We start from the raw sequence: 13,448 nt of genomic DNA on the forward strand, positions 1-13,448 counted from the left end.
TCAGTCCACTTCAAAGGGCAGGCCTAGAGGAACACACCACCACCAGAGTGGTCCTGGTCCAATGAATGCAGGCCCCAAAAAACTCTCAAAAAAGGAATCCCCCTCAACTGACAAGGAAAATGTATTGAACCCTATGGAAACTGAAATGAAGCTGCATGTGTGTGTTTACTCATGAGTAGGCAAGCTTGCCTTAACTCCTATTGAAAGCCAGGTGAAGGGCAATGCAAAGCCACCAGAATAATCCCAGTCCAATGAATGTGGAGCACAACAAATACTCCAGAAGGCACCCCCCACCATAGTAAAAAGGAAAGAGAAAAACAAACAAACAGGGACTTGAGCAGCTGGTAGAGTGAAACTGTTTCTTTAGTCTTGTAAAGCTCGGTGGGTCCAATAGTGTGTCATTTTAAAAAGTGTGTCTCGGTACTATAATGGAACCACTGTCCTAGTGTATTTGAATAAGAATCATGAAAAATGTACCAAATGGAGTCCCACCAGTCCCACTCTATGTTTATAATTGTGAAGGGAACTGTAAGTAAAATGGTTCACTTGAGAACCAAGGACCTTTGGTGAGCATAATTGCTATTCTATGCATCATTGCATATAATTTTCTTCTCTATTGAGGCTTAGCTACCTCAAGCGCTGTCCTAGGCCCCGCTCATCTGTTCACCATATCTGTCCTAGGCCCTGTTCAGCCGTTTACCTGGTGATTTTAAGTTTTCTTGCCTCAGTGAAAGAGTAATCACAGATCAAGCTTTATATCTCAAAATAAATACTTGTTAGACACTCGTTGAGGGCATTCAACCACAGGATATCATGCTATGTTTCTTTTAGTGGCTGTGTGATTGGTCACTGTAGGGCTTTTCCCCATTGTAGTTCAGCTACAACCAATCACATTGTATATCATAATGATGTAGAAAAGAATTTTGTTCTTTAGAACCGTGTCTGCTTATGACAGCTGCATAGGAAGTGATCTTGTATTTAGTCAAGACTTTTGGTCCATTTAGCTCAGTATTACACACTGAGCAGTAGCTCTCCAGGGTTCCAGACAGGCCTTTCTCAGCCCTACCTAGAGTTGCTACAGACTGCAGACTGCTACAGAACCTTGCATCAAATGCTTGTGCTCCACCATTGAACTGTGGCCCTTCCTTAACCCATTTCTGCCCAGCCCACAGGTGTACACATTTGATCTCTGTTGTGTATATGCATTGTCGGAGAGAAATGGCTTAAAGTAAGCACCAATTCATTCTGTAAAAGTACTTCTTTATGACAAGATACAGACGTGCCCCCTTATCCACAGGAGTTCCATTCTGGAATTCCTGGAAGCTAGAGAAGCTCTGCTTCCCTTGCCTCTGGAGGTAAGAAGAGCAGAACTTCCCTCACCTCCAGAGGGGATGCACATGGGGATGATCTCACTGGCGGGGGGCAGACACAATCCGCGGATAAGGCTACAATCCTAACCACACTTTCCCGAGAGTAAGCCCCACTGAACAAACTAGAACTTACTCCTGAGTAGACCTGGTTAGGATTGTGTCCTAAGTGAATCTGTGGATACATGATCCACAGATATGGGGGCCCCATAGTAGATTTTACATGAAGGCAAGCATCCTATTTATTCTACAAAACCATCATTTGGGGGGGCACTACTATTTTTACTGTTATACAGTATATTTTAGTATCTGATTCAGTTCATATAAAAACTTTGTTGATTTCTGAATTTTGAATCAGGCCCAATTGGACTTGTGTGTGTTTTATGTTCTAAAAGTAACTTAATGGGAGGTGGTGAAGCTGAGTGATTTGATTCAGGTGAATATGTTCTGGCTTTTTCAGTGGAAGTGAAGAAGCTTTGTCCAATGAAGACTGTGAGAATGTTTATCATTTGGTGTACTCTGCACATCGGCCTGTTGCAGTAGCAGCGGGGGAGTTCCTTCACAAAAAGTAAGCTTAGTTAATTATCTGAAAAATAACAAAATGTTTTGGAGAAGCTAGAGAATTGCCATTAAGGATACAGTGGTCAAATAGCTGTAGAAGTCCTTAATATTGCCTGTTGGGCTCTTAGCCATGCTAATTTCCTTGTAATGGAATTTCTTACTCTTTAAGCATTTGTTTGCAAATTGACAATTTAACTTGAATGTAGGTTGGGGATTTTGCCTTATATTCCAACAGATGTGTGATCTTTAGCTTAGCATAAGTTTGGCAAGTTACTATCTTGCTTTCAGTACATTTCAACTGTACATTTCACCTTTTTTGACCGGACCTTGACCTTCTGGGCCATTGGCCATGGCTACCCATTAGGACTACAACCCTATACATTGTATAGGGCAGCAGGTTTTTTGTGAGAATTCCACAGCTCCCCTGGCTAGTTTCCACAGCTTCCCAGGGGAGTCACAACTCACAGTTTGGGAACCACTGTTTTTTACAGATTCCATACTTCATAAGTATGGCAAGTATGCATAAGTATTTCAAGTTACTATCTCACCCTCAGTACATATTTGTAAAACAGAATGTCAGTGGCTAGCGTCACAAGAAGGTGAATGGATATTGCTGGTGAAGGTGAATGGATATTGCTGTAAAATATTTTGCAGACTCAATGTCCTATATTAATAGTAAAGTATTCACATAATATACAATTGTTCTAAAACCACAATTACATTTAATCATATGGAAAGCTTATATTCAGAACATCCATTCACTAAATAAGCAGTTTCATCACAAATTTGTTGCTCTTAATGCTTCCCTACTCTGATGTTGTGAGGGGCAGCTTCATTCTAATAGAATGAATATTGAGGGCTGAGAACAGCATATGTGAAATTGACCACCCCTGTAGATTTTATTTGACCTGATGAAGTAATATATAAGGGGCCCCTGAATCCACGGATCCCATAACCACAGTTTCACTTACCCACAAATTGGGTCCATGGCATTCTCTCCAGAGGTGAGGGGAGTTCTGCTCTGCTCACTTTTGGAGGGTCTGCCCGTGGCCTCTACCGGGCTCAGAATGACTCATAGGCTTTAAAAAAAACGTGATTTCCCTTTTTTTTGAAAAACCTGAAAGTGTCATTTTTAATGCTTTATAAGGCATCAAAAAAAAAGTCGCATTTTTCACTCCTACATCTGCCTGTGGCCTCTGCCAGGCTCAGAAGATCCTCTGGAGCAGAGCTCCCCTCATCTCTGGAAGGGGGGGACTTTTCTTGGTATGCACGGTTTCACTTAACTGTGGGGGGGAAGGGGTTCCAGAATGGAACCCCTGAGGATACTGGGGCACACCTGTATTTGTTCTGCAGTGTCACCTATAAGACTGACAATGCAATCCTACGCATGTATACTCAGAAATAAATCCCATTGTGTTCATTAGTGCTTACTCCCAGGAGAGTGTGTATAGAATTGCAACCCAAGACATCAAACTTATTGAAAGGTGCTGTCTTCCGTTTCTAGACTATTTAGCCGGCATGACCCTCAAGCAGAAGAAGCACTAGCCAAGAGGAGAGGACGGAACAGTCCAAATGGGAACCTTATTCGAATGCTGGTTCTTTTCTTTCTTGAAAGTGAGGTAAAATTATGCTATAAGGTCTTACATATTATTGAACCTCATGTTACTAGTTCTAAAAACTAGTGACATTGTTCTAAAAAGGATTTGGGTCCTCTCGTTTGTTTTGTCTCTAGGTACTGTAAAAATGATGGATCTATCGCTGTTAGAAATGAATTGTGAAAAGCACATACTAAATGTCTATGAGTATAGAGTTGCAAGTCACTTCCTAAATTGGTTTCATATTATAAATTACTACAGTCCTGAGGCTCAAGAAGATGTGGTTCAAAACCACTAGGTGAAGACCTTCCCCCTCACTGGAATGTCTTGACCTACAATTTCTATTTTTTCAAAGAAGCCTGTGTGCTTGTGAACTTACTACTGAATTTTGCATAACTTCTCATATATGTGGATTGTGTATGTAGAAATTAATCAACCAAAATGCAGAAAACATGATGCCTAATATAGTATGATATGGGATGGAGGGTCAGGAAAACCAGAAAAAGTGTTTAATGGCCCTCCAGAGGCCTCAGAAGGCTTTTGGAGGGCCAGAGGATGCTGCGTGAGGCCTCCCCAGCCCTCTGAAGGGGTGACGGTGCCATCTCCACAGGCCTCACAGGTGTGGTGCCTTGGGGCATTTGCCTTCCCCTGACCCCCCCCCCCAGAAATGCCAGTGCCCTGAAATCATCTGTATATCTGTTACAATACTATTACAAAAAAAGAGCAAGATATCTCCTAGAACGGTGTTTTGTGTAAAAGATGTTGTGTTAAACAAAGCATGCTGGGACAAAGAAGCCAAGGAAGAAGCTGAAATTATAAAGACTCTTACAGTGATTGAAACATGCAAGGTCCTTATTAAAACATCTGTTTTCCTTGTTTAACTCTTTTACACAATGATTCTCAAACTCTTTCAAATGGCAGCTCCCTTGACCTTCTGGGCCATTGGCCATGGGTTCCCCATTAGGGCTACAACCCTATACATTGTATAGAGTGGCAGGCTTTTTGCAAGGGTTTCACAGTTCCCCTGGCTGGTTTCCACGACTCCCCGAGGAGCCACAGCTCACAATTTGGGAGCCACTGACTTTTTCAGATTCCATAATTTAGTGTAACTAAAGGCTCAGTTACTGCTCTGTGAAGATTTTGTTCCTAATAAAAGTGAAAATTTTCCATCCCTAAATTTTGTTCAGCGGACGAAGGTGAGTTTGCTACCTTTTGGTCTGCACAAGTCTTTCAAAGAATAGGGTCTAGTGTTGAGCAATACAAAAGAATCTTTCATCCCGTCACTGGCAATAGAACCTTGTTTGCACTGAAGCATCAGCAGCCAGTGGTTCTGTTTCAAAGCCAGTGTGATTTACTGGAACTGTTCAGGAATAGATTAGAAAGGATAAACATCACTGTCCTTTTCTATCATGTGCTAAGTGTTTTTATCTTCAGGTTAAAAGCCATTTCAACCCAACATTGCATATATGCAACAAGGATAAAATGTGTACACTTGTGGGCTGGGCAGAAATGGGTTAACAGTAAGAGCTGTTTAGCGCTACCCTTCTTGTGGCACCCTTTACAAGAATGTGTTGATAATTGTGATTCAGGTATTTGCTTGTACTGTAATTTCTACAGTAAGGAATAGTTGTGCATATCCATCATTGTGTCACATGTACAGGCAAATTTGTGTCTGGGAAACATTCTGCTAAGTCATTCTGTGTTGTTTCTAGTTGCATGAACATGCAGCTTACTTGGTGGACAGTTTATGGGAGAGCTCTCAAGAACTGTTAAAAGACTGGGAATGCATGACAGAATTGCTGCTGGAAGAACCTGTCCAAGGAGAAGAAGGTACTATCACATATGATAGATTTGTGATATCTGTGCTGATCTCTTCAATTTTAGAGGCTTGGGAATACATGTCCCTTCAAATGCCTCTTCTGAAATAGTGTACTATTTCGTGCAAGGACTTTCTTCCTTTCTTCCTTTCTTTCTTTTGCAGATTAATTTGTAGTTTATTGGAATTTAGGATATTCCTCTGTTAGGAGAGCTTCCAACATTAGTTATACTGAAAGGATATAAAGTTCTTCTTTAAAATCTTTAATTTAATGCAAGATCACTTTTACAAATAAGCAAATGGAGTAAAGATACTGCTACAGCAATCGGATTTTGGTAACTTCATAGTCCAAGTACTCAGATTACTAGAAAAATCTGAAAACAGAAGTCTTATTTCTCTACCTCTAAACTCAGAATGTGAAGCACAGTTCAGAGCAATGGTGTGGACACCAAATAACAAGAGGGTGGGGCTGAAGAAAAGAGTATGTATGGAATGCAGGGGTTTAAAAACTCAGCTGTAGCCCAGGATGATTGAGGTTAGCTAGGTGTGAAGTGGAAGGCTGGATGAAGGCTTTCTCATGACAGAAAGAAGGAACTGGGAAAGTCCCAGGGAAGTGTTTTTTATACCTGTACCACACCTCTCTCAAATTCTGAAGTAAATTTGTATAATCCAAAATTGCAGTGTTATAAAATAAAAATTGCAGTGATTTTTGATATAATTGAAAAATTTTCTTCAAGTACATCTAAATTACAATTTAATTTAAGAATGGCACAGCTGGGTGGTTTTTTGAATGTACATTTTTTTTCTTCAATCTGAAACCGCTTTAAAAAAATCTAGTGTGGCCCACATCCCAAAAAATTTGGAGGCCACAGCTCTAAATTAAAAAGCCCCAAGCATTTTCAGTGGAAAGACTCCGCTATACTAAGACTCAAAGATCATTTGTGTTGCCCTTTTGTGCACTAAATCTTTCATAATTTGTTGTCTGCCTTTTATTGATACATTTTTAAGATTTTGTTATCTCTGTGTATAGCAATGTCTGATCGGCAGGAAAGTGCACTTATAGAGCTGATGGTATGTACAATTCGACAAGCTGCTGAAGCACATCCTCCAGTGGGCAGGGGTACTGGAAAACGAGTAAGTTTTATTTTTCACTCAGAACTTTGTACAGTTGAATGTATTGTTCATTTAGAATATTTATGTACTGGTTTTCAGCTGAAATGTTCCCCAAGCAGTTACATAGCAAATCAATAAGACATGATTTCCTGTCCCCAAAAGGGTACACATTCTTTTAAAAAAGACTTGAGAGATGTCAGCAAGACATGAGAGATGCTAGTCACTGGGAAGATGCTGTGCTGGGATGAGTAGCATCAGTTGCCCTGGTAAATTTAAGAGAACCACCGCTTTAAAAGATGGCTCTTTGTTCAGTTAGCATGGATAAATACTTATCCAAGGCATTATCCAAGAATTGACATACATTGGTTCTCTTAATAGGGAACCAGTAATTCAAAACACGTAGAGGTGGCCCACATCTTACCTGAAGGTTACATTTTGAGGTCAGTTGGTAAGCCAAAATTGCATATACTATGGAGCCAGCAAGTACGTCCTGTCTCTTTAAGAACTAAAAGCACAGTATGAGAAACATGCGGGAACAAAGGGAACAGCAGCTTCATTCTCCCATTTCAGACTCTCTCTGGGGCATAAACAGAGTAAGTGGAATGGTGGATGGAGTTGCTTGTACTATTAAACTGTTGTTTTCTCTGTCTTTTTGGGGGTGGCTGAGCATGTATAGTTGAATCCATATGAAAGATGCGGGCTGACTGTAATCGGAAGCAGTATCTGAAAAATACAAACTACTGGCATTTCATATAGTGTCTTTCTGCAAACATTCTTATGGCATGCAAATTTCCATTGGTTATTGAGAATTCACAACCATGTTCACACTGTATGTGCAGAACAGGTGTGTCTGTTTGTTTTGATGAACATGAATGGAAAGGCACTTTCTCTAAACACAGGCGGAGATGCATTCTGTTTGTAGATGCGTGTTTCTCTTTCACATTTTATAGTTCAAATGCTACTGTATCTGGCTGTCACAAAGTGTGAAGTGCTCTCAATTAGTTACTCTTGATCATCTCACGATCTCTAACGAAGTTGATAATTACTGTGCTGGAGAATATTAAAGAAAATTAAAGTTCTGTTGAAGTTGGAATATGCCCTCCTGTATCTTCCTCTTGAAATATATATAGCCCATCACAGAAAAAAACATTCCATGGTTCAGACCTCACTTTTACCATGTAACACTGAGTGCTATTTGCATAGTATATACTACCGTATTACCATTTTATTTTATCCTTAAACTAGTAAATTAAAGATGCTGAAAGTTCAACTTATAAATTATTTGAAGAAGGGTTACTTTAATGATTTATACTAAAGTAATCCCAGTTGGAAAGTTCATAGTTTTAATATGGTTTTGAGTGGAGTCCTCTTAAAGCATTCAAGTACTGTAACATAAATTTTTTTATTTTAAAGTTCAGACTGTTACAGCATTCATTTGGTGCCTTTTGGGTCAATGGGCACTTTGTGTTCCTGTAACTTTAATTTGCACTAATCGGCGTAAAAATTGAAAGCATTTGCAGAGTTTCTGTCCAGAATTCACAGTAGCTGTTTTTGATGTAATATACCATTTTTATAGGTTTTAACAGCAAAAGAAAGGAAAACTCAGATAGATGACCGAAACAAATTAACAGAACACTTCATTATTGCACTTCCCATGCTACTGTCAAAGGTAATATTCTGTATAATGTTATTTCGTAATACTAGTTGTATGTTTATTCTTCGTAAGTTGGACATTTACTTTCCTGTTTTCTCTGTTGCCAGTATTCTGCTGATGCAGAGAAGGTGGCAAACCTTCTTCAAATCCCGCAATATTTTGACTTGGAAATCTATAGTACAGGAAGAATGGAGAAGGTACAGTAGGCCAAAATAGCTGCTTTGGTTAATTCCCAAATATCTGGGAACATATTCATATTGTTAGGATTCTTGTGTTAGTTTACTATCTTGTGGTGCTTTAATGATGTGCCAAACATAGGGAAATTTGCCATAAAAGAAACTGAGCCTCCTCTCTGTTCCCACAGCATTTGGATGCCTTGTTGAAACAGATTAAATTTGTTGTGGAAAAGCATGTAGAATCAGATGTTCTTGAAGCCTGCAGCAAAACATATAGTATTCTGTGCAGCGAAGAATATACTATTCAGAACAGAGTTGACATAGCTCACAGCCAGCTCATTGATGAATTTGTGGACCGATTCAACCATTCTGTAGAAGATTTGTTAAATGAGGTTTGTTTGACTCTTTCTTTATTCCCCTACAACTAAAATATTTTCCTCCTCATTAGTAGCAGAACACTACTAATTTCAACTACCCTAGATACTCGCCTATAGTACGTGAAATTTTTGCCAAGTAATCAAGCTCAAATTATCACTTTGCCTTATCTCCAGGTCAGTCAGAGGGCAAAGCCTTTCAACTCTGAAAAGTTTCCTTTCTCAAGGGCAGACAGGCACCAAGTTTCTCAAGCAGCAGGCAGGCACAGCTCCTTAAAAGCAATTTGTTAACCTTTTATTCTCCTTCCTTCTGCTGCAGCATTTGCTTTTGCTTTGCAAATGCTTGCAAAGCAGGTCTGTTTTTTGAAACACCAGGATGGGAATCCTCCTTTCCATTTGAAGCAGGCTACAATTCAGTGCACCCTTACTTAAGAATAACACCCATGGAAAGCAGTGGGTCTAGTAAAAAGGGTTGCAAATATGTGCAGCTGCATCTCTCTGCTGTGAATTGAATTGCACACTCCCTGTTATGTAATATGGGTTGTATGTTGTATGTAGAGCTTCTGGCTTAACACACCAGACACCTTAAAGGTGGATTTGATTCATGGTTCTCCTGCAGTGGTTCCCAACCTTTTTCACTTGCATATCCCTTGGCAGCCCATTTTCATAAATTGTACCCTTCATATTAGCAAAATGTCTGTAATTAATAATACAAGCCCTCATTTCCTCTATATGAAAGCCCAAACTTCATGTATTTATCACAGTGTTTTCTCTTTTTATCTGTTTGAAGAACAGAAGACTCCGCCTTTGCACTGTTTTGCACCAGAAGTATGCTGAGAAATTCTGGGTGGTTGATCACTTTCCATATTATGTTTCAGCTTTTTTACTGTGCTGGTTTTCAATAACTGGTTCATACATGAATTGATGACCAAAAACTAGCTATTGGTGGGGCTTTCACAGCCAACTAGCTACCTTCCTTCCTGCCTTGCTGGTCCATGGAAGGCATTCCTGTCTTGCAAGGCATTCTGGAGCATGACCTGCCTTTTTCTACCATTATTCCATTCTTTTTCAATTACCCCTAAAGGTCCTGTTGAGTGTCCCTGGGAGTACATGAATACCAGGTTGGGAACTGCTGTTTTACTGGTATGTTGTTTACAGTGCACTTACTCTGATAGTGCTTACAAAAAGGTGATGAAGACCAGAATTTAAAAAGAATAAAAATGTATCTCATGATCTTTTACTATGTTTTTAATAAATTAGAGACTACAGTTCTTAGGTAACAATTAGTGGTGGGTTATTTTTCAGAATCTGGCCTCGAGTAAAATCAGACAAAACTATAGTCAGACACCCCCCTAAGTTTAACCCCCGACTTATCCGAGGGTCATAGAAAATTCCATGATTGTTGACTCAAAACCTGCCCTTGACTCAACTGTGGGATTGACTTATAGGCGAGTGTCTACGGTACTTATTTTTGGTTTATGTCCCAAAACACCAAATGAGAAATAAGTTTCTATTGTATTTGGGGTGTAATAGGCAGAGGTGGGTGGAAAAACAACACAAACATATTTACCACAGAGCACAAATAGAAAGATGGAATCATTTCTAATGATCCTGTGGTTCAGTTAGTTGCAGATTATATAGTGATGTTGATGCAACAAAATTAAAATTCCAATGTTGTTGCTTCCAGTGAATTTGATGTACTTGTTTTTCTTGCAAAGAGTTATCTGTATTTGAGAAATGTGGGAATGCTCACCTAGAGACAAAGTGGGTAGGTTGCTTGGAGCAGGGGTTCTTAACCTTGGGTTCTTAGATCCCTAGGGGGTCCATATGTAGGCTTTGGAGGTGTCTGTGAATTGGGTGCAAAAAGGTTTTTTTTTTGTATGTAATAGTGTGCATTTTTCTGTGGAGAATGGTCGTAGCTTTCTTTAGATTTCAAAGGGTTTGTGACCCCCAAAAACATTAAAAACCACTGGTTTGGAGGAACCAGTGGCTTTTAAATATTAAGGACTTTAAGTAGATGGTTTCTTGTGTAAAGGCAAGGCATTTTTATGTAAACATTCAGCAGCTATGCCTTAATCCTGCGATTCCCAAACTCTCCTGGAGTTCAGGATCTACCGTAAGACCTTGTGGGGGAATGCAGCGATATGATTCCCTAGGATCGCACCGCTGCCAGGGGCTTTCTTTTACTTACTGAATGAAGCAGCCACTTCCTGGGGTGTCGGGAGCCCCACAGAAGCCTCCGCAGGTCTCCCCAAGCCATGGAGAAAGTGAAAATAACGATCATGACCCACTTCCAGTTTTCGATTGTGAAACCAGAAGTGAGTTGTAATCATTTTCACATTCTCCGCAGAGGCTTCTTCAGGGTTCCCCACATCCCTGGGAGGCTGCTGCTTTGTTTTGTAAGTAAAAGAGAGGCCCTAGCAGCAGTGCAATCTTGGGGATCACATTGCTGCATGCCCCCCTGCCTTTTAAATGGTCAAAGGCAGAGTCCCTATTTTGGTATTGCTCACATTTAATTATGTCTCTTCTCCAGTTTTATACTAGTAGTAATTTAAGTTTGTGAGGCTACTCAACAATGCCACAAATGCCGTTCACTTTTTGAATTAAGATTTTCACTTTTTAAACTAAGAATTTTTCAAATTTTAAAAGGCTTGTTTTTCTACTTGCCTGTACTACAACATTGTCAGATTAGATCACATCCTGTATTTCAGTTGGTCCCTGGGATGCATAATGTTCAGTAAGGTCTTCCATTAGATCTTCAGCATAGCAGCACAGGGATTCATAGTAGATGTAGAGCCCAATCCTGAGCTCGGTGCTTTGGCTTTTTGCCAGAGCGTACTGTCGCAGACATGCTATAAGACACGTCTGCAAGGCTTACTGCTGGGCCAGCACCTGTGTTTGGCCGGTGCTGGACTAGTGCCTGGCGGGCACCTGTCCTCCGTTGTTTGGCAGTCTCGCAACCTGCCAAGCCGCGGCACGGTAAGCGGGGGCAGGGAGGAAGCGTTCCAGGTACGGGGGAGGCATGGGGAGGGCAGAGAGAGGGCGGGTGGGAGGCGTGACGGGAAGGTGGGGGTGGAGAAAGGGCAGGCAGGAGGCGTACTAGGGGGAGGGCGTGGGGAAGCAGAGAGGCAGGTCCAATGGGACTCCGCTGCACCGGATCCTGTCCGTTTGTATAGGGTTCAGCACCCTACACAAATGGCTTTACCTTACTCGGCGGTAAAGTGAGTAGCCCCATTGTGGGGCTGCTTCCCTTACCTGGGAGAAAGGGATGAAAGTCTCAGTCTGCACCGTGGCAGACTGAGGTGCGCAGGATGTGGTGGCAGCCGTGTGCCTGGGCAGCTCAGGATTGGGCTGCCTGTCTGCACTGATCTGACAACCTGGAGCACAGGTGTGACAGTGCTGAACGGAGGTCCCACAGTGAGATTTCCCGGATGCTACAGCAGCAGATTCGTTTGCTGGGAAAGGAAATGGTGTTATTTATTGTACTAAGCCCATTGTGATTGGTATGACTTGGGATCTAAACCTTAGTCACCAGAAATATCTAGTAATAGATTGTGCGATGGGGGGGTTGAAACTGGAGGAATTAGTTTCAGGGGAGGGAGGAGAACTCTCATTCTTTGGCATCATCACTGGTTTAAGTAGTGGAGTCTAAATGCATGAATGTAGTCTCATAAATTGCTCAATCCTGGATTTAGTATGTTCCACTTTCAGGGAGAAGAAGCTGATGATGACGACATATATAATGTTCTTTCCACTTTAAAGAGATTAACGTCATTTCACAAGTACGTAGCTTTTTCGTAAGCCAAGTCAAACTAATTTGGAATTAGATTTGAAACTGTGTTGGAATCTGTTAAATAAAGTGTATAATTTCTAAACGTGACTAATCTGAAGCATACGTTCTGAATCAATCCACATCTTATACCAAGATATTATATACAGTGGAGTTATCAGTCCACCTAATCATGGTATTGATTGTATTCATTGTGATAAATGACTTTCTAACGTTTTAATCCAGTATGCTAATGTTTCTTACTACTTCTTTCAGTGCTCATGATCTTACAAAATGGGATTTGTTTAGTAACTGCTACAGATTACTGAGGACAGGTATTGAACATGGAGCTATGCCAGAGCAGGTAATTATGTTAAACATAAGACACAAAAATTTATTTAAAGAAAAACCAAATGCAAAATAAGACATGCTCTGATTCATGACTTCAAGATGTAAATTCAAGCACATTTTTAATTATTGTTTTATAAATGTTGGAGGAGCAAATGTGAGTTTTAGCCATTCTGTTGTCATCCAATTAGTTCACTTTTCTTCATGTAGCAATAATAAACAGTATGCACTACTTTTAGAACATAAAAATGCATAAAGCTGTTTGTATCGATAAACAATGGTTGTTCCAAAAGCATTCATTTCTCGGCAGGGATATAACAAGATAACAAAAAAGGTTTTATTATATATGCCCAAGGAAAGAGGAAGAAAAATGAAGGGTGGGATTGCTCCTTGATAAGGATGGCAAATTGGTATCTGGAAACAAAAAGAAGTGGAGCTGCTCAACTCCTGCTTTGCTTCCATCTTTTCTCAGAAGGAGGATTTTGCGAATGTGGGTGCTGGATCCTTGGCTGATGGGGGGATATGCTTACATCTGTCATTTGCAGCTAATGTGTTCCTAAGTGAGAAAAAAGTGCTTATTTCTGGTTATGACGTGTTTAATGACAACACTTCCTGCCTAATGACATCACTTCTGGCCCTCAGCAGGCATGATAAATGCTGAAAATTTTAGTGCTA

General features: G+C 40.5%; 1 protein-coding gene across 5 annotated transcripts in view; it reads left to right on the forward strand.

Moving 5' to 3' along the window:
• The window catches only part of STAG1 (STAG1 cohesin complex component), a 168,568-nt gene that overhangs the window by 132,749 nt on the left and 22,371 nt on the right, over window positions 1–13,448 (forward strand). For all 5 annotated transcript variants that reach the window (XM_066622397.1, XM_066622401.1, XM_066622399.1 and 2 more), the window contains exons 13-21: window positions 1,828–1,935; window positions 3,433–3,547; window positions 5,236–5,353; window positions 6,370–6,473; window positions 8,029–8,121; window positions 8,214–8,303; window positions 8,471–8,674; window positions 12,368–12,438; window positions 12,702–12,789. In XM_066622397.1, the coding sequence (XP_066478494.1) occupies window positions 1,828–1,935; window positions 3,433–3,547; window positions 5,236–5,353; window positions 6,370–6,473; window positions 8,029–8,121; window positions 8,214–8,303; window positions 8,471–8,674; window positions 12,368–12,438; window positions 12,702–12,789 (991 nt within the window). The remainder of the gene's footprint in view (window positions 1–1,827; window positions 1,936–3,432; window positions 3,548–5,235; window positions 5,354–6,369; window positions 6,474–8,028; window positions 8,122–8,213; window positions 8,304–8,470; window positions 8,675–12,367; window positions 12,439–12,701; window positions 12,790–13,448) is intronic.

The sequence above is a fragment of the Tiliqua scincoides genome, chromosome 3, assembly GCF_035046505.1.
Source record: "Tiliqua scincoides isolate rTilSci1 chromosome 3, rTilSci1.hap2, whole genome shotgun sequence".
NCBI classification, from domain to species: domain Eukaryota; kingdom Metazoa; phylum Chordata; class Lepidosauria; order Squamata; family Scincidae; genus Tiliqua; species Tiliqua scincoides.